This window comes from Sceloporus undulatus, chromosome 6 (genome assembly GCF_019175285.1).
Source record: "Sceloporus undulatus isolate JIND9_A2432 ecotype Alabama chromosome 6, SceUnd_v1.1, whole genome shotgun sequence".
In the NCBI taxonomy this organism is placed as follows: Eukaryota; Metazoa; Chordata; class Lepidosauria; order Squamata; family Phrynosomatidae; genus Sceloporus; species Sceloporus undulatus.
The window spans coordinates 163950155-163974706 of NC_056527.1; the positions used below are offsets into that span (position 1 = coordinate 163950155).

At 40.8% G+C, this 24552-nt stretch overlaps 1 protein-coding gene across 1 annotated transcript in view; it reads right to left on the bottom strand.

The window, feature by feature from the left end:
• Nucleotides 1–913: 913 nt before the first annotated feature.
• The window catches only part of AGBL1 (AGBL carboxypeptidase 1), a 308675-nt gene continuing 285036 nt past the window's right edge, over nt 914–24552 (bottom strand). Inside the window, exon 23 of the mRNA XM_042471034.1 lies at nt 914–2323. Coding sequence (XP_042326968.1) covers nt 2083–2323 — 241 coding nt within the window. The 3' untranslated portion in view covers nt 914–2082. The remainder of the gene's footprint in view (nt 2324–24552) is intronic.

Consider the following 24552-nt stretch of genomic DNA (forward strand, 5'->3'; position numbering starts at 1 on the left):
ACTCTCTCATCCATCCAGCCTTTAGTATGAGTAGAAATAGTTATGCCTGCTATAATTTTATAGGTTCTTTGGCATTGTTTTCCTTTGCTTTGTCCTTTTACATCCTTCATTACATGCCCCTAAGTCTTACCCTCGACTTATCCATGGGTCATATCAACATCCATAATGCCCCCCTCCCAAACCTGCCCTCGACTTATATATGAGGTTGACTTATAGTCAAGTATATACGGTAATAGTGCTCCTTTCTTTTGCTTGGGTCAGACCTCACTGGGGATATTGTGTACAGTTCAGAGTGCCATAATGCAAGAAAGATATTGGCAAGCTGGAATGTGTTCAGAGAAGGGAAACCAAACAGGCATAAGGTCTGCAATCCAGGACCTATGAGGAGTGGCTTAGTGAGCTGAGTATGTTTAGCTTGGGGAAGAAAAGATTAAGTAGTAACATGACAGCCGTGTTTAAATATCTGAAGGGATGTTATGTTGAGGATGGAGCTAGCTTGTTTTCTGCAACTTCAGAGACTAGGACATGGAGCAATGGATTTGAAATACATGTAATGAGATTCCACTTAAACATTAGGAAAGAATTCCTGCCAGTAAGAGCCATCCAACACTGGAATATGCTGCCTTCCAACTATATAATTCTATGAAATTATATATGTCAATAAAGCTATGGTTGAGCGGAAACGCAGAAATGCCAAAACAATTTCTCAAAGGAATACTGAAGAACATTTACTCTTTATGCTTTGCTTGGTAATTCATGGCCAATTTTGGCCAAAATTCTCCATAAAGAGATGCTGAAGTTAGAATTGAGCAAAATATTTATTACAAGTTTTTCTTCTTTTTTTTTAACATTTCTGATTTCTTTTTCCTTGTTTCCTGCTCCCAGCAGAACAAAAAAAAGTCACATCACGGCATTGTCTTCAAACGTTCTCCTTTATGTTTTCTATATGGTGGCCACCATGACATGACCCAATAGACAAGATAGTGACCAGGTTGTCCATAAGGTTACTGCTGTTCTGTTTGTGGTGACTGCAGAAACAATAACAACAACAAAAGTTAAGAAGCTGCTACGGTTTTAAGGGAGGGATGGCTTTCAGCTCCTCTAGAATCTCTGTGCAACCATTCCTATGCCCTTAAAAGATGAAATGCCTTTCTTAACTCCAAAAGCAATAATTATATATAATGCAGGGCCTCCTATATTATTTATTCAAACACTCCATCTCATTTTTTAACAAACATGGGTTTTGGGGTACTTCTGGGTTTTTAATTTATTTTCCTTTCCACACCCTCCAACTGTCCTGATTTATTCTGAGACAGTCCAGATTATTTTTTTATTCATCCTCCCAACCCTTCAGCTGTTTTTCATATGTCCCAGTTCTTTTTTGACTTCAGTGGCTGCAAAATGAATTCAAAGTTCACAAGTAGTTTGTACGCAGGAGAAGAAGGGAAGAATTTTGTCCTTCCCAGTAGGTACAGGCAAAAGCAAACTCCTGCATTCTCTCCTATCTTGTATGTTCTTTCTCATCAATGTCTTTTACCATCTTGACCTCATTCTGAAATTGCCTGGCCACACGTATCCACGTTTTCATCTGTGAAATGTTAGAGGGCATGCTTTGGAGATGTTTGGCAGTCCATTCAACCCTATCAGTGGGGGAGGCAGAGATCCCCCCCCAAAAAAATACTTGCCACATTTGCCCATTCCTCACTTATGGCGACGCTCTCTCTCTCATCCCACCTAATAAAGTGATAGAGTACTTCGCCTCCCCCTGCAGATATTCAGTGAAATTGCTTCTTCCATTTCTCTTGCAACAAGCCAGATGGAAAGCTTCAGTGATCATTTGGATATCACTTGAAACACGGCAAGGAATCGTTTCCTTTTTTCTATGGAACCTAGGTAACAACATGAACAACAACAAAATGAAAGCACAACTGGGGGAAGATATCTGAGACCGGAACTGTCACCAGCAAAAAAGTAGATGCGAGCAGTGACCCATTTGCTTATTGTTTGGGAATTCAAAGCTCAGGCCTGCTTTCAGTTCCACCAAAGACCCAGACCAGTGTTGACAGCAGTGGGATGTGCTTACTACCAGCCGTTTGCTGGCTGTTGATGAAAAAGAGCTCCATGGGGCTGTGGACCACACATCTGTCCTCTGTTGGACTCTGCTTCTTCCTTCCTGCCTTCACCCCTGGAGGGACACTCTTGCGCTTCTTCATCCAGTTCAGAGAAATCTCCTTCTTGGTCAGAGCAGCTGTCAGTGTTATAATCCACTTCATCTCCATAGGGAAGCTCATCATCTGTCTCCAGACTGCAGTTGCTGTTGCTTCTGAAATGGAATCAAACACAAAAGGAGAGAAAGAGAGAGAAAAGAGAATTGAATGGGGGGATGAGGATGCCATGACACTTAAGCTAAATATTGCAGGGGTGACTGGAGCAAAGTACTGTATAAAGTGGATACTTGTCTTTTCATCATAATCTTGAGGACTAGTAACTTATTTCACACGCAGTCACAGCCGTGTGCTGCAAAAATGCCTCTGTGCATGAAGAGGATGGGCTACCTTCCAGGAAAAGGGGATGGGAAGATTATTATTTAATCAAATTAAACAACAAAACTGTTAAAATCATCACTGGGGGGGAAATGGAGCAATAAGAATGATTAAAATCGACAGTCAAGAAACAGCAAAACATTTTGAATGACTGTTTGAAGAGATGTTTGCAGTAACAAGATATTTCAGCGTTACGCCATATATTACTGAAGCCTACTTGACTGCAAAGATCTAAACAAATGATTAAGTCTAAACAGAAGTTAAAATATACCGTTATAAGAATGGATGTTTTTGCTATATGTTTTTTAAAAATGTTAAAAGTTATGTTTACCTCCAGTCCCTACTTGCTTTGTACCCCCAAAATGCCAAGAAATGTTTTGCTGGATTAGAGTCATTTCCAATTCCACTTTGTGGAGAAAATATAGGCAACTCTCATTCTAAGTAATTTTAATGGAAGAGGCTTTAGCTGCAGTCCGAGGCATACTTAACTTGGGAGGTGATCCTATTGATGTCACTGGGAATTACTTCCAACTAAATATGCACAGAACTGGGGTTGGGTGACCTAGAATACCACCATTTGAAATGGATGTTTGGCTTGCTGTGGCTGTTAGCCATTCTTAACAAATTATCTTTCCTGAAGGGTTCAGAATGATTTACAGAAAGCTAGAATGTGCAAATGTGTATCAATCATGGTCTAATAGACAGAATCCAGGATGTGTGACTTATCAAAATTCATGCAAACTTTAACGAATACCAATGCTGAAGTCAGCACTTTCTTTGTGACCTCCATATTACTTCTTGCAAATAAGGAAAAAAATTGGGGAAGGAGGGAAAGTGAGGAGTCTTCAAAAGAAACTGGCATTTTCAATTGGGGACACCCAGTCAAGCAGATAGCATGGCAAATCTTTGACTTGATCACCTTCCAAAATGCAGAGCTGCAAGCTGTATGGGATTTTGTGGACCTTTTGCTTTCAGACAGCTGTCTGCTTAGATTTCATTGGACACCTAGTTATTTTTCCCCCTCAAAGAGAACTCATCCAATTAATGAAATCATCAACCATAATTATAGTGCATCATGTTATATCAATGTGCCATCTCTATACTATTCACCTCTATACTATTGTCGTCGCGTGCCTCCTAGTCGTTTCCGACTTACGGCAGCCCTAAGGATCTTCTGGGCAGAATTAGTTCAGAAGAGGTTTGCTCTTGCCTTCCTCTGAGGCTGAGAGAGTGTGACTTGCCCACTAAGTTTCCATGCGCAAGTAGGGAATCAAACTTTGGTCCAACACTCAAAGCACTGCACCTTTCAAATGTAGCAATTTTTATTAAACGTACAGAATATTTTTCCAGCTTGTTTTTGATCTACAAGATTGCAGCTGGCCTCTTTAATGGACAGATATAATTTTTGGATTAGAGGCCATACAAAGAGTTCATTCATATGATCCTTTGACACCAAAAGGTTGTCTTCTGCCTATTACCATAGATTTCCTTTAAGAAACACCATTTTGATCGTCTGCTCTCTGGCCCACAACCTTACATTTGCCACCAGACATAAATCTCACTTGCAAGCCTAGACTATGCCTTGATTTCTGTAGAGGAGAGGATGATGGCTATCTGGGAATGCCTCAATTGCCATGCAGAATTTTACTGCTAAGATACTCCCGAGGGATGGCCATCCAACCTCCATTTTAAAATCGCCAAAGAAGGAGAAACATCAGGAGACCATGTATTCTACTGACAAACATTGTTTAGAAAGTTCTTCATGATGTTTAGGTGGTATCTCTTTTCATGTTATTTCAATCCATTGGTCCATATTCTGGTCTCTGAAGCAGCACAAAACAAGCTCATTCCATCTTCCCCACCTTTTCACTGACATCCCTTCCAATGCTTGCAGATAGTTATTGTATTATCTTTCAGTTTTCTATCTTCCAAATTACATATACCCAAGCTATACATATCCAAACTCTCTGAGCTGTTCCTCATAAAGCTTGCTCTATAAGTTTAACTATGTTTTCTTAAGAATATTAATCATGAAGGTTTGCAGAGCTTTAACCTCAAAAAATTCTTATGCAAATTTAGTTGCTAGAGAAACTGGGTTGTTCTTCCATGGAAGTGTGTTGCCTTCAGCAGAAGGCCCTGAAATGCCTCAAAGGAGTTTCTCACATGAAGGAGATCAACAATGTCACTTGATGTCACACAAAACCCGCCACTGAAGTGGTCACAAAGAATCATTAATGCACATCTTTTTATTTTCAAGATTCAGTGACAATGCATTTCCGATATCACTTTATTTGTGCAATTGCGTATAATAATCTTTTGTGCAATTACTTGCCAGTTTTGCTTTCTTTGCAGAATGCTTTAAATGTGCTTTAATCTCTCTTTAATGCCAAAATTAGCCTCAGTGTGAAAAACTCCAATGTATATGCTCCTTCTCTGGTCTTCATTACTTTATGGAGAAAGTTAGGATTTCACTAGGCATGACTGGACATCCCTTACTCTGCAAAAACAAGACAGCATTCATTCAGTGCATGCTGATATATAGTCTAAATGGCCTGAACACTTACAGCCTGGCATCCAGTAACCTCTCATGAGGTCTGTGGGAGTCTCAGCAGCAATTTGCAGCTTTATGATGTGATAAATAGAATTACTTCATTTTGATTTTTAATTTGCATATTTATTGAGAGATGTCTTGATCTTAATTATTTCTGTTTTGTATGTGTCTGGGTGTATTTGCTTGCTTGCTTGTGTACTTGAAAGAGTGCTTTGTATGAGTAGGAATTCCACATTCCTGCTAACATAACCAAAACAAGAGACAAGACAAGCCCAGAGGGGCTATTGTTTAGTCTTATGTCAAATTCTGTGTGTGTGTGTGTGTGTTTTAAACACAGCTTTCTCTTTTATGTTAAATTCTGATATAAACATTCATTTTGGCATATGCACCAAGCATCAGGAGAGGGCTGCTGCTGCAAATTGTATGGAGAGGGTTATCAAAGATGGCCAGAATCCTGTATCAGCTACTTAGTTAAGTATGCTAAGTAAACTTTCCTAGTCTGATCTCAACTTCACACCCCCAAAACTTGACTCTATTTCACCAAAAGACTAATGCCACAGAAGTGTGATTGGGAGTTTATTGACTGGTGTTTCCTGTCAATGGCAAGGGATGCCCTAACCACACTTTTGAGGGACACTTTGGAAGTGGCATCATGTGAAGCATATCTCCAAAGGCACTGTTATCTAGCTTTAATTCTGATTTTAAAGGTTCATGTCATAAGGCCCTAAGTAGCAATCATGAATACCAAACTGTTACAAATCAGTAAATCTAGGTAACTATTTCATAGTCACAATCGCTATTTTGTTTTTAGTTCTAATATTTCTTCACCTTTGGCAGAAGGTCTTTTGAATGTGGCACAGGAAGAAGTACATAACGAATCAGTCTAATGCAAGATGTATTTGGTCAGTGGCAGCTGATAAGGGAAATGGCTGGCTGAAAGTGCTATAAACTATTGCATTATAACCTGTGCAGGAAATGAAAGCCAATCGATACCTGTAAACAGTGGGGTAGACATTGATGGAGGGTAGTCATCTGGCATTGGGTTAGATCTTTACATACATTCAGCAGTCATAGTTCTGGTGCTCAAAGGTATGGAAAGGGATTGCACTGCCTTTTTTACTTGTTTAGACTTTAGCCCATAGCAAATACGCTGTGCCTACAAAAAGGTCTCAGGTTAAGTTCCTGGGTATCTAAGTCAAGCTGGAAAATGCTGCCTAAAATCCTGGCTAGTCATTGCCAATCAATATAGACCAAACTGAGCTGGATGAACCATTGGTCTAGCAAATACGAAGCCAGTTTTCTCTATTCCCTGATGATTTTTTCCCACCTTCATTCTGCCAAAGTTTTTATAGCTGTAGTGCAATGCCAACTCAGAATTAAGGATAACAAATGACCCTCTTTCAACATAAACAGAGGCCCTATCTGCACAGGCCAAATATAATGCCCTTCCTCTGTCCTTTAGGTGGAGAGTCTGGAGAATGCAGAGCCCAATCCCTGGTTCTGGTGTAATCAGTCCAGACAACATTCAGCCAGTTCAGCACAAAATCAGAGCATAACACCCTTAGAACTAACCATTTGCTCTTGATCTTCAAAGATCCAGAGCCCTCTGTTGTGATGCCAGAGAGCTGTATGCATGTACGTCCCACTGTCACCCAGAATGGCTGCCACCATTGCACTTGCTCTCTGAAAAGGCATCCAGCCACATGATCAATGCTATATATCCCATTCTGACCTCAGCAATCCAGGAGAGCACAGTCGGATGTCACTACCCAGATAATATGGTGAGTTCATGACATCTCCAGAGCCAGAATACTCCGGAGTGATCCTGGAGTATTCTGCTTAGTGTGGACACCACCAGAATCAATCTAAACTTTAATGCTCTTTGGTGTAAATGTAGCGCAGAGGCCCTTTTCCACTATTTCCCCCATCTCTGCCCTACACTGAGCATCATAGCCGGTAGTAAAACAGGACAAGACTGGGGACTGTTGTGGGATGGGTGTCTGTGGTCAGACACCCATCCCACAACCATTCCTTGGTTCCTGCATGAATTTCCCCTCAACTAAACTAACGTTCTAGCTCTTTACCATCTGTAAAGCTTTTTAATATTCTGTTGCTGGTGGGATTCCTCAGAGGAGTTACAACGCACATGAACATGTCATGATATCATAGCATCTCACCCATAGCACCTCACCTTGCTCATCTCTCCAAGGCAGGACAGACATCACACTGGGTTTAAATCTTCACAGCTCAGGGAGTACTGAACAATGGCAAATTAAATGACCTGGTTTACTATCTAATGTGATGCTGTTTTTAAAGAGAACATCAATTAAGAATCACCTCCTGATTCTGTTTGCTATGACTGTCCCATGACAAGCTTAGTTCCTGAGTTCACATCCCTCCCCCTCTTTCTCTATAAAAGTCAAAGGAAAGGTATAATTCATCATTGGAACTTGTACTAATTAGTTTTCCAGGAGTTCCCAAGGTAATCATAGCCTATAATGTTTGCAACTGATTTATCTAGATTAAAAATTGATGCCTGATAAAAGCTGAAGGAACATCACATACCAGTGAGGAGAAACATGCCAGGAAGGAAAAGATGGTTATGAGCCCAACGGAGCTGTTCTCTCACCTGACACTTTTATCCCACACCGCCTTCTGACCAGAAGATCTCTACGACAGTTTACACATATTATTTAAAGATGGATGTTATCATAAAAATCATAAAACAAGACAAACTGAATAAATCACAGTAAAACACACCCCAAAATAACAGCTGGAATTTATTCCGGGACTTCATTATGGGGCTAACATTTTCATAAGTCACCTTATGTGTACAAGAAAGAGAAGTGAGCAGTTTTGCAACCTCCTCATACACCTAAGGGCTGTGATGACATCTCCCAAATATGTGCATCCATTGCACAATGGTGGAATGACTGATAAGCTATGGCCCAATGTGCAATGGGCAAATATATTATTTGGGGCACTCCCCAATGCACATTTGGACACTGCCTACGAAGCGCTAGAGCTCAACAGGAGCACCCAATGAGTATCAGAAGGGGCCAGTCTACACCGGACATGCCCACTGTGCATGAAAAATGCCTGATGAGCATCAAAAATACCTGATATGTATTTGAACTCTCTTGTCGATGCCTTGATGTACATTTTTATAATTCACTGGCAGGGTTTCACTAGCAGTCTCATATAGTGGTTTGAGCATTGGAACAGAGCCAGAGGTGCAAAGATTGAGACCCAGTGGTCTAGATGCTCCTGTGCATTTATGAAAAAATTAAATGGAAACCTTTTTTAAAAAATATGATTTTAAAATATGATTTTTAAAAAGGTGGGGGAGAAAAGAAAGAGTTGAGAAAATCATTACAGAAGCACACATCTCTCTATATCTTGGCTCCCTTGCATCTGTTCAAGTCAGTTTGTTTTATTAATGCTTGCTTGGCCTCAAGCTATCAGAGAGATGTTAAAAGATGCACTGTTAGCACAGCACTGACACGAGCATCTTTTTCTCCCCTGTATGAAAGAAAATTAATGATTCACATAAGACAGATCCCAGATTTTTTTTCTTTCACTGGCAATCCTATTCTCCACATTAAAAAAAATCAACAACTCCACTTGCTCAGAGGTAAGAGAATAAAGCATGTAGATTTATGGCTGTGCAATATTAGGGTGCCTGTGCAATCATTCAGGAACTTGCAGCCTTATCACATGGGTCCTTTCAAGTGTTAAAATAGTGTTTTTCCCCTATGCAATTGGGACGGCTCTTTTCACTTTTGCACCTGAGGGTGCTATACAACCCTATACAGCACTATAATGTAGATAGATAAGCCTTTAAGAACGCCTTCTGTTCCAGCCAGACAAGCAGATCTACATCATCTATAAAGAAAACAAATATCAGAGAAATGCTGCAGCTGACTTCAACAGCTCCCTCAGCAGCCATGTCCAATTCTCCTATATAACCAGTGGCACAGGACTCCAGAATATCTTCTCAAACATCCTCCTGAAATAACCCTCATGTCCATTTTCTTCCTCCTGTTCACCATGTTCCAGAGACTGAGACAGTCAGCAGCATGTTTTGCATGAATCTGAGGAGGTGGGCTCAGTTCTCCGAAAGCTCATGCTACCAACTTCTTTCTTTCCGTTAGTCTCAAAGGTGCTAAAACATCCCTTTGATCCCTCTGCATATTGATTTTCCAGACTAACATGGCAATGTCTTTGAATTCCTAAACTACAAGCTCACCTTCTTCTGTCTCTCTAGAGACTGAGATCTCTTTTCTTGTTATTCATTGTTAATAAAATTGCGTCATCTTCTCTTCATAAATTGGTCCCAAGCATCAGATTTTGTTTTGTTTAAGAATTTTAACAGTGATGGATCAAGGCTGTGCTGCCGCTGCCTGTATATTGAAGCATGCATACTTAATGGACTCAAGTGGTTAAGATGCTGACTCCGTTGAATGCAAGATCGGCAGGTTGGCAGGTAAAGGTCCAGGAACCGCATGATGGGGTTAGCTGCCATCACCAGCTTCTGCCAGCCTAGCATTTCAAAAGCATGCAAATGCAAGTAGATAAATAGATCCACTTCAGTGGGAAGGTTAACAGTGTTCTGTGCAGTCATGCTGCCCACATAATCACAGAGTATTCTCTGACAACCCTGGCTCTCCGGCTTAGTAATGGAGATGATCACTGCCCCCTATGGCCGGACATGACTTGACAACCTTGGACCGTTACAGATGGGCAGAAAGCGCCATCATCAGGCCAAAATCAGGGTTCAGGAGCATGCAGCAACCGCCCGCTCCCAAACCCTAGTGCATGCTGCTTGCATCATCAATGCAGCCTCCATATGGACTGGCAGCAGCACCGATTCAGGGCAAAGACGGGCGGCATGGAGCTGCCCATCTGTTGAGCCCCCTTGTAAACAAGGAATATCTTTACCTTTACAGATGCTAGAAGTATGTCCCTGTCTTATGCGTGCTTAAGCTCCCGATGAAAGTGGATGGATATTTTCTGTCAATTATCAAATGGCTGCTTTCAGTTCAATAGGTTTGCACAAGTGGTGCCTTTACAGACTGATGTGCATTGCACACTGGCATCCCTATTTGGTTGTGTGTTCCATCTTTGTTTCACGTTGCTATTCAGCACCTGAGTTGCGTAGCACAATTAATGCATAAGTTTGCATGTGGTAATTTACACTGTGTAACCCAAGTGTAAGCTCTTGGTCAATAGTTTTGAAGGTACAACAAGTCCCTCTTTGTATGTAGTCATTTCTCACAGAATCTGGTTGGTTAAGGTGAGGACAGTGGGTGGAGTTCATATTCTCCCAAATGTTGCCTATGTTTTCTGGTTATGTGAACAGAGCTAATGTGGTTTGGGGGAGGGAAGGATGGCATCTCAGATGTTGCTAGACTCCAAATCCCATTAGTGTGAGTCAACACAGCTTATGATCAGGGATGATGGGAATTTTAATCAAAAAATGTTCCCATCTCTCTTCTAAAGCTACTCTTGGCTACTGTGGAAGTTCATACCTTCCATAGTCTTCTCACCGAAACAGATTAAACTAATGTAGGAGTGGTTCAAATTCAACTTGGACATGCTTCTTAGATTCAGACAATGCCTCTTGGCAGTGGAAATTTGGAGAGAAAATGGATTTAATCACATTGCAAATCCACAATTCTCTGTAGTATATTCATGTATTCATCAACCATTATGCTTGAGTTAGGGGTTATGCAAATGTGTTAATATTAAACTATGGTTGACAGACTCCTCTACATCCCTTCTTGCACCTCTGTAGGCAAAAAGGACTTGGATCGGAGTCTAACCTCTGAAAGTTTTTTTTTGGGGGGGGGGGGTGAATAAGGCTGTTCTTTAAAATGATGGCTTAAAAGCCAAACATTTAAAGAGCGGGCTGCCACAGTTTGCTTGCTAGCAAGTGCAGCTGTAAAATGTTTGAACTCGTGCCTCATTAGTAAACTTTTCTCTGAAAACTTTGATGACACAATTTATATCACTTCTGGTTGTTGCAACAGCTGAAATGGAGATAGGGTTTTATTTATATAGAAATGCTATGTTGATATGCACTTAGTGGAAATGACACTCAGAATCAGCCCTGAAAAAGATGATCCACAGCCAGCAGGAACAGGTTTCTTCGTTGTTTAAATTAATAAAGGAGCCTGAACCGGAAGCTGTTATTAAAGGTCAAAGAGTATGACCGTTCTGCAGTTTTCCTTGTGAGAATTGGAATCCTGTTCCATTAGTATCCTAGACTAACACTCAAACAGGTTAAAGGCCCTAAATCATAGAATCATAGAGTTGGAAGAGACTGCAAGGGCCATCCAGTCCAACCCCCTGCCATGCAGGAAATCCAAATCAAAGCAACCCCGACAGATGGCCATCCAGCCTCTGCTTAAAGACCTCCAAGGAGGGAGACCCCACTACACTCTGAGGGAATTTGTTCCACTGTCAAAAAGCCCTTACTGTCAGGAAGTTCTTCCTAATGTTGAGGTGGAATCTCTTTTCCTGTAGCTTGCATCCATTGTTCCGGGTCCTGTTCTCTGGAGCAGCAGAAAACAAGCTTGCTCCCTCCGCAATATGACATGCCTTCAAATATTTCAACAGGGCTATCATATCACCTCTTAACCTTCTCTTCTCCAGACTAAACATCCCCAGATCCCTAACTCATTCCTTGTAGGGCATGGTTTCCAGACCCTTCACCATTTTAGTCGCTCTCCTTTGGACATGCTCCAGTATCTCTACATCCTTTTTAAACTGTGGTGCCCAGAACTGGACACAATATTCCAGGTGGGTCCTGACCAGAGCAGAATAGAGTGGCACTATGACTTCTCTTGATCTAGACACTATACTTTTATTGATGCAGCCTAAAATTGCATTGGCCTTTTTAGCTGCTGCATCGTACTGTTGATGCTTTTCCCAATTCTGTGATTCCACAATCCTGTGAATGTAAGGTAAGGTAGATAAAATGTGATGGCAGGTTCTCCAGCACTAAAGTTGGATAACATCTCTGACATCCAAAAGCAAGAAAGTACTACTTAAAAGCATGGGCTCCCACCCAGAAGAAAAAAAAATAGTGGTTCTGGGTGGTAATTAGAAACTTATACATGTTTTCTAAAATTAATTTCCACCAGATTTCCTAATATACTTTGTTTTTCACTCCATCAGGGACCTGTGAGCGCCTATTGTAGTGAGAGACGGATGCTGAAAATGTGTGTGTGCGCGCCCATGTATTACCAGAGAAATGTTCCCATTTGCTAGTTCTCTGTCTCAGTTTGTCTCGGTGTAATCCACCATTTGCATCCCTTGTCCCAAATAACTCACATTTCAATTATTGCATCTGGGCAGATGCTGGACAGATTCCCTGTTTTGCATTTCATTGGCAGACAAGGGGAAAAAAATAATATCTGGTTTATGTAGCCCCAGGTGGGCCATAAGAATAATACTTAGCATTAATATAATGCTTTTGAGTGCTCAGAGCAAGATTGGTTTCCTCTGTAATCTAGGCCTATTCATGCACATTTTTAGTTGAAAGCAGACTTCCATTAATGCCACTAGAATCCACTTCCTGAAGAGCAGTGCTTAGAACTAGCAATATCGCTGAAGTTCATTAATTACCGGGTTTGGAATATGAATTTGTCGAGTGTATTACGCCTTATTGCATTAAGAATGAAGCATCGTTGCCTCCCCAAAGTTCCTCTCTGGTTTGGAAAGTAGAAAACATTTATGCACATATGTGGTTAGCAGCCCAACATCAGCTGCTTTGTATGGGTTTGAATTCAACGTCTTCCTTTTCAAAACCTTTGCTTTTATCGGTTGTAATGGATTGTGTAACCAGACTAGAATTTGGAATTAATTAGATAAAAGGTGATATGTTATCCACAGCCTGTTATAGTTTAATCACTATTTAAATAGTTTTAATGGGAATAACATTAACAGGCTGAATTAATGTTTCAGCCTTACTCTTGAGGACAATCAGAGTAAAGAGGTTGAGTGACCATCTATTGGGAGTCCTTTAGTTGAGGATTCCTGCATGGCATTTGCTTGGATCAGGTGGGCTTTTGGTCCTTGGACCATGGCTGGCCATTTTTCGATAATTGTAATTGATTTCTTTTTTAACAGCTGGCATCCTTTGGGGGAATTCATGACATCATACACCATCGTTCAAGAAAGCCATCATGGTGACAGTCATTGTGATGTAGCAGCTTAAACATTGGACTAGAACTCCAACACATGAGGGTTCAAATCCCCATTGGGTCATGAAAACCCACTGGATGCTCTTGGAAAATTCATATTTTCATATTCATATTCATATCAGCCTAAGATGATGGCATGAGCAACCCTCTCCCAAAGCAAATCTTGCTAAGAATACCCAGTGATAAGATTGCTTTCAATAATGACTTGAAGGCACCAACAAACAAACCAAATAAATAAATAAATAAAGCAATTTCTAATTGTGGAGCTTAGAATTGTAGTGTACTACAACAGTCATATTCCCAGAAGAGGAGCATTGTAGCTGCAGCATCAGGACCATTGTACAAAATACAGCAAGAGTGTGGCCATTGCACAAAAGTATGGCACTTTGTGGGACAGACTGCCCTTGCGCAATGGCAACAAGGAGAAAGGACAATGGCCTCCAACAAAGCCTCAATACACTGATAATCCAGAACGGAAGGCAGTGAGAAGCCATGGGAGGCCTTCTTCCAACCAGAAAAAAAGTCCCCAAAGTTCACACTGACCTGGTGTTATGTTGTAAGACCCTGTTGTTCAATGGGAAACTGTTACAATTCTCTAAGACAGCTGCAGATCATGTCAGTAGTGTGGCTTCACCGTTGTAAAATTCCACATCAAAATCTATGATGCGGGATCTTGGCCGGTGTGTCACTAACACATCACTAACCATCAATATATCAAATCAGTTTTGCAATATTCACTAAAACCATTAACGCCAACTTGTTACTTTTCTAAATTACCCTGATGCATTAATTTAAATACTAATGGTTGTATACTCTGTGTTTTCTCTGTCTCCTGACACCTCCCACAGATTTTAACACATTTGTCCTGACTACTGCATCTATTTGCACAATTTGCCTACTTTACACAATTTTCCCATTCTTGATAAAACGTATTTCTACATGTTTTCAAAATTATGCACATTTTTGATATTTGCATTTTAAAGATGTGCGCTGTCTTGTGTACATTTTATTTTCTGAGAAATGCCATGCAATCCTTGAAAATGAGCAGATGTTCAAGGCAAGGTGGTGGAAGAATGATGGTCCAGACATGATCCTTCCATGCTTAATTGTTATGATGCTTATCACTGTGTCTGAACATAAGTGTGCAAATATGGGAGGATGGGTTATGTTATCCTATTAGTAGAGCTGGAAGAAGTTAAGATTGTGTATCGGATGCTGCCTGAGACAATGAGCAAATGTGTGGAGAGGAAGCATGAATTGTCATTCTTGTAGGAATCCATAGCTTGCTACAGAAGGTAAATAAGGAGAAGTAAGACCTGGGCAATATATGTTTTGACTTGCTGACAATGGGGTAAAGGCTTTTGTAATGGGTTACTTGCTTGAACACTGACTTTATTAGTGTAAACAGGGAAGCTTACTCCATCCTGGCAACACCGATGTACTGTGATTTATTCTGCTTGACGAATAAAACTTTTCTGAATCTATGAAAGGTTTGTGTTCCTGGGAGTGGAGTTAGTCTATATATTACAGGTGAGGATTTTCTTGCAAGACATTGCAAAAGAAAAATGGGTTAGGTAAGCCTGAAGTGATTTTCCCCCCATCCCTTAGAAACATATAAACACACATTTCGATGTAAGAAGGAATATTGTCTTAAAACTTGATCCAGAACTGGAGTGGAATGAGAATGCCAACGGGATTCTGTGAAACTCAATGAAAAGAGGGCTCACGGATTTCCGCATCCCTGCTGGTGGATGAAGGGATAAAAAGCTAGATGTAGGCTTTGTCTGATGGAGAAAGTCCATGGCTTTGGAGGTAAATCAGCCAGCAGCAGCAAATTCTTGCCTGGCTTATGGCTGGCTCCTCAACCCCCGCCTCATGGTCACTCTGGAGATATGCTATGTCAGATTTAATGGTACTCCAACACTGATAGTTCAGTTACCAAGGAGGAGAAAACATCTCTCAGGCAAGATGGGTTATCAGCTTATCTCTCAAAGCAGCCTATCAAACAACACTGCCAAAGTGCTTCGAGAAATCTATATTTTAGATGTTAGCTTAAGCCCGAAACTTTGTTTGAAAACTTCATACATCTCTCCGAGCAGCAGGTAGAAAAGCCCTCTAAGATCAGATATCTGTCCTGATGAAAAAGTAATGCACATGAAGTATATGAATTTCTGCTTTGGGATGCTGGGTAGGAGACACAGGAGAAAAACAAAATGACCAGATCAATCCTGTTACCATCCCGCCTTCACAAACACTGCCAGAGAACGCTTAGGCTTACAGTATTCGGTGAGCAGAATCTCACTTCTGGATTTGTAAACAATTTATGTAGGGCTTGAAAAAGAGACAGAAGATGAGACAGAGAGAGATGGAGCAAGAAAGAGAAAGATGAAGAGATGTTACACTTCTCCCCTCCTCTGACCAAGGGATGAAAATGCAGTGAGACTGTCCATACCTGCTAAGAAAAGTCAGCTTACACTCCTAGGTCCTATGATGAGTGATATGTGTCCACCCAGACAGAATAAAGCAGCAAATAATGTGTATACCACCCTGATATTTGCAAATGTCTTTTGGTGCTTCTTCCATTGGTAGTGAGTCTGGTCTTACTAGAACTCCATTCGTCAAAGGTTTGTACAGTGGATGCATCGTGATGCAAATAGATTTAGTCAGGGTCCTTGCATCATGACTGAAATAAACCTCACTGATTTCAATGACTCTGAGCATTACTACAGCTGGGTCTAACTCATTATTTATGATATGGGCATGCCACCTTCCGGTTTTAAAGTTGTATTTGAACTGGTGTCAAAGAAACTCATCTTTAAAAGTAAATAAATCCTGCATTCTGGATTTGCCTGTTTCTGTTAAAAACCACAGCTATTCATTTTCTCTGCAGTAAGAAATATCAACTGAACTTTTTTAAAAAGGCACTTATAATCTTGGAACCTTCTAGATGAAACATCAGAGATATTTTTAAAAAATGCAATTGAGGAAGGAGGAAAAGTTTGACCAGATATAATTTTTAATCACTTTCTCAGCATGCAGGATTTTTAGCTGCCTCCTGGAGGCTTGCTTCAAGCCTTCTTCAGGGTGGCCAGTTGACACAACCAGATCCCTTCACCATAACCATGAGTATCATTACCAAACATAAATGGAAGAGTTCACGGCTAGTTTCATATTTAATTTCACATTGGAAGCCATTAAATATATATGTGCATAATTTCTACTGAACCGTTTGGAACCCTGGAGATGGCTGGAGAGGGAACCAGAACACCGGGGAGTGCAAAGCAGTTCCTCCGTTGACATTTTTTTTGGTTCAGATGAAATGATTTATTAAACACATACTTGAAGATAATACCTCTCTCAGGAGGAAGGGGAATTTGAAGGCCTTGTGGCTTCTGGAGCCTTTGAAGGTTTAATTATGCTAAGAGTGGTTGCTCTAGGAGAAGACCAAGGTTAATACGCCTTTCCTTTTATCTTTCCAAATGCCATCATATCAGTGGATGGGCCAGACTTAAGTAGAACGAACTGGAGAAGTTCCCTCCACTTTTAGTCTGCCAACTGGTATCTGATAAGCCACATAGATTTTTCTGTGATTCAAGAAACACATATGTTCTTGACCGCCTTTAGAATGGATAGAGGCATGTTAGCAACAATGTGGTAATTTTTAAGGCATCTGTCTCATCTCCATGGAGATTGGATTTGTATGAAAATGTCACTACAGAATTACAAGTGGGTCCTGGAACAAAACATTGCAATAAAAAGTATTCCTGTTTAAGATGCACCATTACATTTTTACCATATAGAATGGGACTTCAGCATCCAGAGATTTTGGTACCCATGATGGGTCTTGGAAACAAATCCCTGTGGATACCAAGGGCCCATCCCCAGAGAACAGTGGCTGCAATCCTCCAGCAAGTTGTGTATTGGGCACAGTTCTGCAAGAACCACTGGGTGATGCTGTCCTCTCCCAAAGCTGTGTGCTGGCCTCTGACAGCCTATACAAGCTAAAATGTGTTGGACTTTTTTTATATATATCAGTCATTCAAGCATCCATGAGCATTTTGAGATGCATCTTCAGTTTTTGTCTGCTGATTTTATTGGTTTGCATCCTTCCAGTCCTGGACAGCAAATGGCCATGACAATGTCCTTGGGGCGTGAGCGCTTTCTTGGGGCTGGTGTTGTATGAGGAGATAATCAGCTTTGCTCCGCCACACTCTAATGCTGCAAAACACTACACTTCCCAGAATTCCATAGCATTGAGCCACAGCAGTTAAAGTGGTGTCAAACTGGAATATTCCTGCACTGTGGATACAGCCTTTAAAAAGGTTTTTTTAAAAAATGACTTCATTCCAGTGTACCACTAGCCAGCTGGAAACTGTGGGTATCTACAAACACACATATGCACAACATCGAGTTACACTTCACAGTGGCCTTCTTGCAAACAAACACTTCCTTCCCTGAGAAGTAATGTATGTCATCTCTCCTTGTGCCATCAGCAAGGCATCCATCAGGCCCCCAAGAGCTGATAAATGGCTATTTTCCTGCTCCAGCTAACATCTCTTAAATGTTTAACAGCACAATTAAACACATGCCCATTGGCTGCTTGGTTGCTTTTTATTCTGGATGAGACACTGTGCCATTCATTAATTGCCTTGTGCTGTCTGAGAGAGAGAGAGAAATAGTCATAGATGAAAGAAAGAATTAAGAATCTACCTTCAATATTGATTTATAGCATTTATCTATCAATGGTATCTGTCCTTGCATTGCTAGCTGTATTACAAACTGTAGCCTTATCCATTTTCTCATAGCATCTATCTGTCTAGCTGCACCACTTTCTCCAGAGCACCTATCCACAGAATTTGCCTGTCGACCAAATCATTTTAGGTTTCCTCACGATATCCGTCTTTTTAATGTTGCCCATATATCCATGCTATCTGGCTTGTACATCTATCCAGAAGTGTTTACTGTATCTCTCAGTACTATCTCTTTATCTCACCCCACCATCTTTCAACCACATCTCAGCTTGCACAGCCATGGATTCTGCGACACCGAGATCTTCCCTTTTGATCTTCAGGCTGCCATGGCTGTCTCATAAAGTACCAATTAATTTATCGACTTTTGCAGGAAAGGTTACATAAGAGGAACTCCAAGAGGGCACAAATAAGGCAGGGGTTCAGACCTGTTTCCCAGACTTGAATGTCTCCTCTGCCTTCTGCATACAAAATGATGTGCTAATAGAAAGGAGAGTGAGGACAAATGCAATAATTGCTGCTAACCAAAGATACCCAAAGGTGACAAGAGGGCAAAGGACAGAGATGTAGGCTCAGAAGCCCTATTAGCTTTTGTGGAAGTTAACTGCAGCCGACAGAATAGCTATTCAGGTGCTAATTTTTGGGTACATGAAAGAAGGAGTCAGGGACATTCACTCCAGACCTGCCCCAATACTACTTTCCTCTTTGCATTGATAGAGAAAGTGTGAAAATGAACTGTGAATATATTGAGGCAGCAATTACATAACTCCACAAGACTGAAAACCCTGATTAAAGCAGGGTTTGCAATCCTTTGGAGATTTGTAATTGCATTTAGTCAAACATGATTTGCATCTCCAGACCTACAGGAACGCAGAGAAGAAGGAAGCAGAGGAGATGGACCCAGAGCATGCACCCTTGTCACCCTTTTTGTTGTTGTCAAGTCAACTATGACTTATGGTAACCTTATGAATGAGAGACCTCCAAGATCCCATATGCAAAGGGATCTTGCAGGACCTTTGAGACTATTTGAAAGAAAGAAGCTGGCAGCATGAGCTTTTGACAAAAGGTAAGTAAAGGTATTCCCCGTTGACAAGGTTGTGAAGTTGTGTCCAACCATAGGGGGTGGTGCTCATCTCCATTACTAAGCCAAAGAGCCAGTATTGTCAGAGATCAGCATGACTGCACAGAATGCTGTTTACTTTCCTACCAGAGTGGCACCTATTTATCTACTTGCATTTGCATGCTTTTGAACTGCTAGGTTGGCAGAAGCTGGGACTAGGGATGGAAGCTCACCTCATCATGCAGCACCCAAGCCTTGAACTGCCAACCTGCCAATCTTGCAGTCAACAGAGTCAGCATCACCTATATAAGCTGGTTGTGTGTGAGAAAATCAATTGAAATTCAAAACCTTGTAGGTATGGAGATGAGGTGACAAGTTCTGTTTTAATGATGGTCATTTTGGGACAAAGGCAGGGGGAAGGATGTTGCCTAAAGCCAAGGAGAGTAGATAGCCATATGAATGAGTATTGGAATGTAGTGTGCAAATCAGAGAGGAGATGTAATGAACTGGGCAAGGACACCCTCAGGAGAAGCTATTAGCTTCTTTCTTTCACTTAGTCTCAAAGTCTCATCTCTTTGCATACTAATTTTCCAGACTAACACAGCTATGTCTTTGAATGCCAAGATCCCAGTTATCATCTTGGACACTCAAGGCTCTAGCTTCCTTGACTGATTCAATCCACTTGTAATGAAGTCTCCCTCTTTCCTTACTGCTTTCCACTTTGCCAACCATTGTTGGCTTTTTCAATGAATCGCTTCATCTCCCAATAGGTCTACAATACAGCAGTCTCAGTTTAGTCATCTTCATCTCTAAACTCAGATTTGATTTTCTCCAAGACCCATTAAATCACCATTTTAGCCATCTATTTACATTGTTAGTTGGCTGGTTTCATCTCAGTGGGCTGTTCCAGATTTTAACACTTTAATTAAAGAGCTATCAAGTATGCTGTCTTCTAAAATTGTACAGCTCCTTGAATAAATTTAGACTAAAACCCAGAGTGGATAAATTACTTAACAGATTTGAAACTGAAAGGTTCAAGTACCAAAAGAATAATCCACCCCTTTCTGCTCCAATGCTAATCCACTCCCTGGTGTAAAGTATCCATCAATGCAACCAAGGCTGTTTCTGTACCATAAACAAAGGGGTAACATGGACTCTCATATAAGACAGTTTAATAGCCAAAGCTATGTGTCTAAGGCCTACTCAGAGTTTCTCCACAATTTTAATTTTAATAGGGAAGTATTAAAGATTAAAGAGGGGGATTGTAGATCAAGCGTGTGCACATTTGTATTCATGGGGTCCAGACTTCAATTTCCACTGACTCACATTAAAAGGATCAGGGAGTATGAGATATATTTTTCTGCCTGGAGCCCTAAAAGGTTGCCACTAGTCAGAGTAGAAAAAGCTGAGCCAAATGGACAAATACTCTGACTTGGAATAAGGAAGCTGCTTGAATTTCTATCCAGTTGAAAAACTCCAAAGGTAGATAAACCTGTATTGTTTGATGTGAACACATATAACTCACTTAACACAAATGATGTGGGTATGAGCTATATCATCATATGTGAATAATATTTTCAGTAAGTAGCAAGGAAGTTTAGTTTCTTAAGGAGAATAACTAGGTGGCAAATGAGAAAGATTTGCTCCTTCTTAGAAAAGAGCCAGGTAATGTGGCATGGTGCTAAATCTTCTAGAATGCATTCACTTTTTAGGCTTTCCTTTTTTGCCGTATTTTGTTTTGTTTCAAACTTTCCTAGAAGCGGATCCATTTGTATGCAAGGGGAGTTGGCAGAGGAAGCCAAAGGAATCAGTAGCAGCCATGTTTGATAAGGCTGTGATTAAATCAAGGTCTCATTCTAATTATACTCCATTTAAATAAACTTAGTCTAGTAAGTAATTGTAATTAAACTACAATTAAACGTGTATTTATATCTCTGTTTCCTCAACCATGTAACTGCTTGGAAGTTCTTCCTGTTGTTACTGTTTACCTGCCAAAAGCTCTTTAGTCTGGCACAGGGGAGAACATTAAATGGAAAGAAGAACTTCCCTGGGCTGTGTATGGTAAGGAAAATATATTACTGATTTCAACCCCGTGGGACTGAATGGGCAACATCTATTTGGAGATGCATTCCTCTTGCAGTTTCATGATAAAGAAGTTTGCTCAAGGATGGATCTCAGCAGAAGAGAGGAAAACTCTGTCTCCCTCCACCAAATATGACTTTTTGATAAGATGTTAAATGGCATTATGACTCTCTGATAAAAAAAAAATAATAAACACTTTAGCAACAGTGCTCTCATTTCAGACTGGTTTTGACAAATGATGTACCATTCAAACAATGTCAAAAAGATAACTAAGTTGTATGTAAGGGGAAAAAACAAAACAGGAGTATAAAATATTACAAGATGCAAGGGAGAATGATTGGTTAGGATTACCTACTGGCCTTGAAATTGATTAATGCCTAAGCTAATATGGATGAAAGAATGGGTGATGTGCAATGTGTCTGGAAAAGAGTTATACAGAACGCTGTGTGTTGTGAAAAAGAGAAATAAATGAGTCCTAGAAAAAAATCATTCTGAACCTCCTGAAGCCAAGAGGACTAAACTGAGATGGTGAACTTTGGACTATTAGGAGAAGGCATGTCCACAGAAAAGAAAATAATGCTTGGCAAGGCAGAAGGCAGAAGGCAGTAAGAAAAGAAGACTTCATTCCAGACTCAAATCAAGGAAGCCACAACTGAGCCTGCAAGAACCGAGCAGGACTGTTGACAACAGCATGACTTTGAGCCCTCATTCATGGGGTTGCCATAAATTGAGGTCAAAACTTTATGGCATCTGACGACAACAACATAACAATGACACAACAACAGATTCAGTCTTGCAGGCTCACTGTTGTGGAATGGAGAACCTACCAGGCTCCACAGAGATGACAGAGTTCCTAAGACCTGGAGCCAACACTGAACTAGGATTTCCACCGTGAGTCCTTTGAATATGGGACACAAAAAAGATCCCCTTAGCTAAGTACTCAGCAAGTTTGCATGTGATTTGCCTTGATCCTGTATGATATAATCAGACATGGGCATCCTGTTAGTTGATAACAATGTTGTTAAGCTAGGCGTGTGACCTTACAACTGTTTGCTTTTCACATCTATGATCATGGTACCTTACTGCCAACAGTTGGCAGGAAGGGGCTGGATGCATCATGCTTTGGTGCTCCCTTACCAGGCCACAGAACTTTGTCCATTGGTGCAGTTGGCTGAGATTTTAAGTGGATTCCAGGGTCAGATTGGGAGATAGACCATAGCTATGACATCATGGCTACATGTCGGCATGTGGGATCTTAGCCAGAATATTGTAAAATGAAAGTTTAAAACAAAATAACCATCACCACATTATCATCTCCACTGATGGTTTAGTTTAGCAAGACATTTGGGGATTGCCATGACATTTTTCTTAGCTTTCATGATCAAAGGAGATTCTGCTTGTCCTAAAATCTTGCATAGTTTAATGTGTATTCCACTTTGCAGCAAAACGCTTCTGTCTTGTGAACTAAAGTTTTGTGTGGCAAAACAATCCCAACAGCCAAAGGCCTTTGTGGATCTATTAGGGCAAAGGGCAAGTTTGTAGTTTGAGCTGTCAAAATATTTGTCTCTTCTTGTGGCTGCACCTCTCTGGACAGGAGACATCAAAGTGCCCTTGTCACAGCCCTGTCCTCTGGAGCACGTGAGAAGCCCTTGCCCAGGGGCTACAGTTGACTGTGCTGTACCATGCGTTGGATCCCCTGGGCACTGAATAAGTGGTGGGAAAGAGGAAATGTCACTCTGTTAAATTCTGGTTCATCCCCGCCTTGAGTAATGTGCCCTCTTATTTAGGGGTTATTCAGGGTCAACAAAGTAGTTCTTTCATAGTATAGCCAGGGACAGTAAATGCGTTGCAGCTTTTAGAAACCCAAACTGACATGCAGAAATACCGCAGGCAGCCCCAGGGAAAGAAATCTTGCAACCCTCCAGGAGTGGCAGTTCTCCTGAAGCAAGGTAAATCCCTCCTGCATTTATTCCAGCCGCACCTTTTAAAAATGTACAGTGGTTTTACAAAACCATTGGTGGACTGCAGCATTTCCACTTGATCGGTGACTTGGAGGTCTCCCATTCATAGGTTTGCTTGCCATAAATCAATGTCAACTTGACAGAGGTTAGAACAAGAACAGAGAATTTCAGCAGGTATGCTTGTCACGCCAACAGGTAACAAGCAAAACCTGCGAATCCTCTTCCACACAGTCATTAAAGGTTAGGAACTCCTCCAGTTTCCACTCTGGCAACCCTTCTCCTTTAGTAGAAATGACCAGAAGAACTTTGCATGTGTCACTTTCCATTATGTTAAGCTGTTTCCTGCAGCTTTGGCACTCTGTGCACTGGTGTAATCTTGTCCCCACTTGTGTCTAGCATTGTGCATAGTGTTGCTGTGACTTGGAATGGGAAGGAGATGTGTGGAAAGAAAGCTGCCGCCATAAGGCCCAAATGACCATGGACCAAGTATTGTAACAACTGATAAGAACTGGCAACCCTCCAGACCATAAGCATAGGCGTAAGTGGTAAAGGCAGGCGTGAAAGAATTACTAAAGAAATCAGAGATGGAAGTGCAAGCAAGGCCTGACTGTTGAACTTTTTTTGTTACAAAAAGTAATGACCACAGAGGAGTTGAGAAATTCAATCTAGATGATGAAGAATTGAAATACTCAAGGATTTCCCACACCTTGGATCAATCATCAGTCAGAACATGGATTGCAGTCAAGAAATCAGAATAAGATTAGGAAGGGCAGCTATGAAAAAGCTAAGCAAGATCTTAAAGTGCAAAGATATATAACTGAACACTAAAGTGAGGATTTGTCTGTTTTGGACCTCAGCAGACAAACCATGAAAGGAACTCATTGCAAAGCAATACAAATAATGAATCATTCAAAATGTGCTCTTTTTGGCAATAACTAGGAAATACTAAGTTACATTATGAGCCTAACATGACAACGGATAACTTCAATCCTTTCTCTGTGTAACTGTGTAACTATTTGGGAACATTTGCAGTCAGAGGGTGCATTTTATACCACAATTCAATGTTGCTGTTATTTAAAGTAACTGAAGTACTTATTCTAACCGCTTTTGAATAACCAGAAATTAAAATGTGGATTTTTTAAAATTTGGAGGAAGGTTCTTAACATGATACACAACCATTTTTAAAAAGTAATTCTCCAAGTCTGTGGGGAAAGGAAGAGTAAAAAAAGAAAAGAAATCTATCCTTAATAAAGGCCTCCTAAAAGATGTTAGTGTGTCAACTTTTCTTCTTTCTAGATACAGAACACAACATTTGCAAGTTGGAGAAAGGAAAGAATTGAGAGCCCCAGGCTGTAGATCTATATTCGCTGACAAGATTGATCACGCAAAATCAGGTT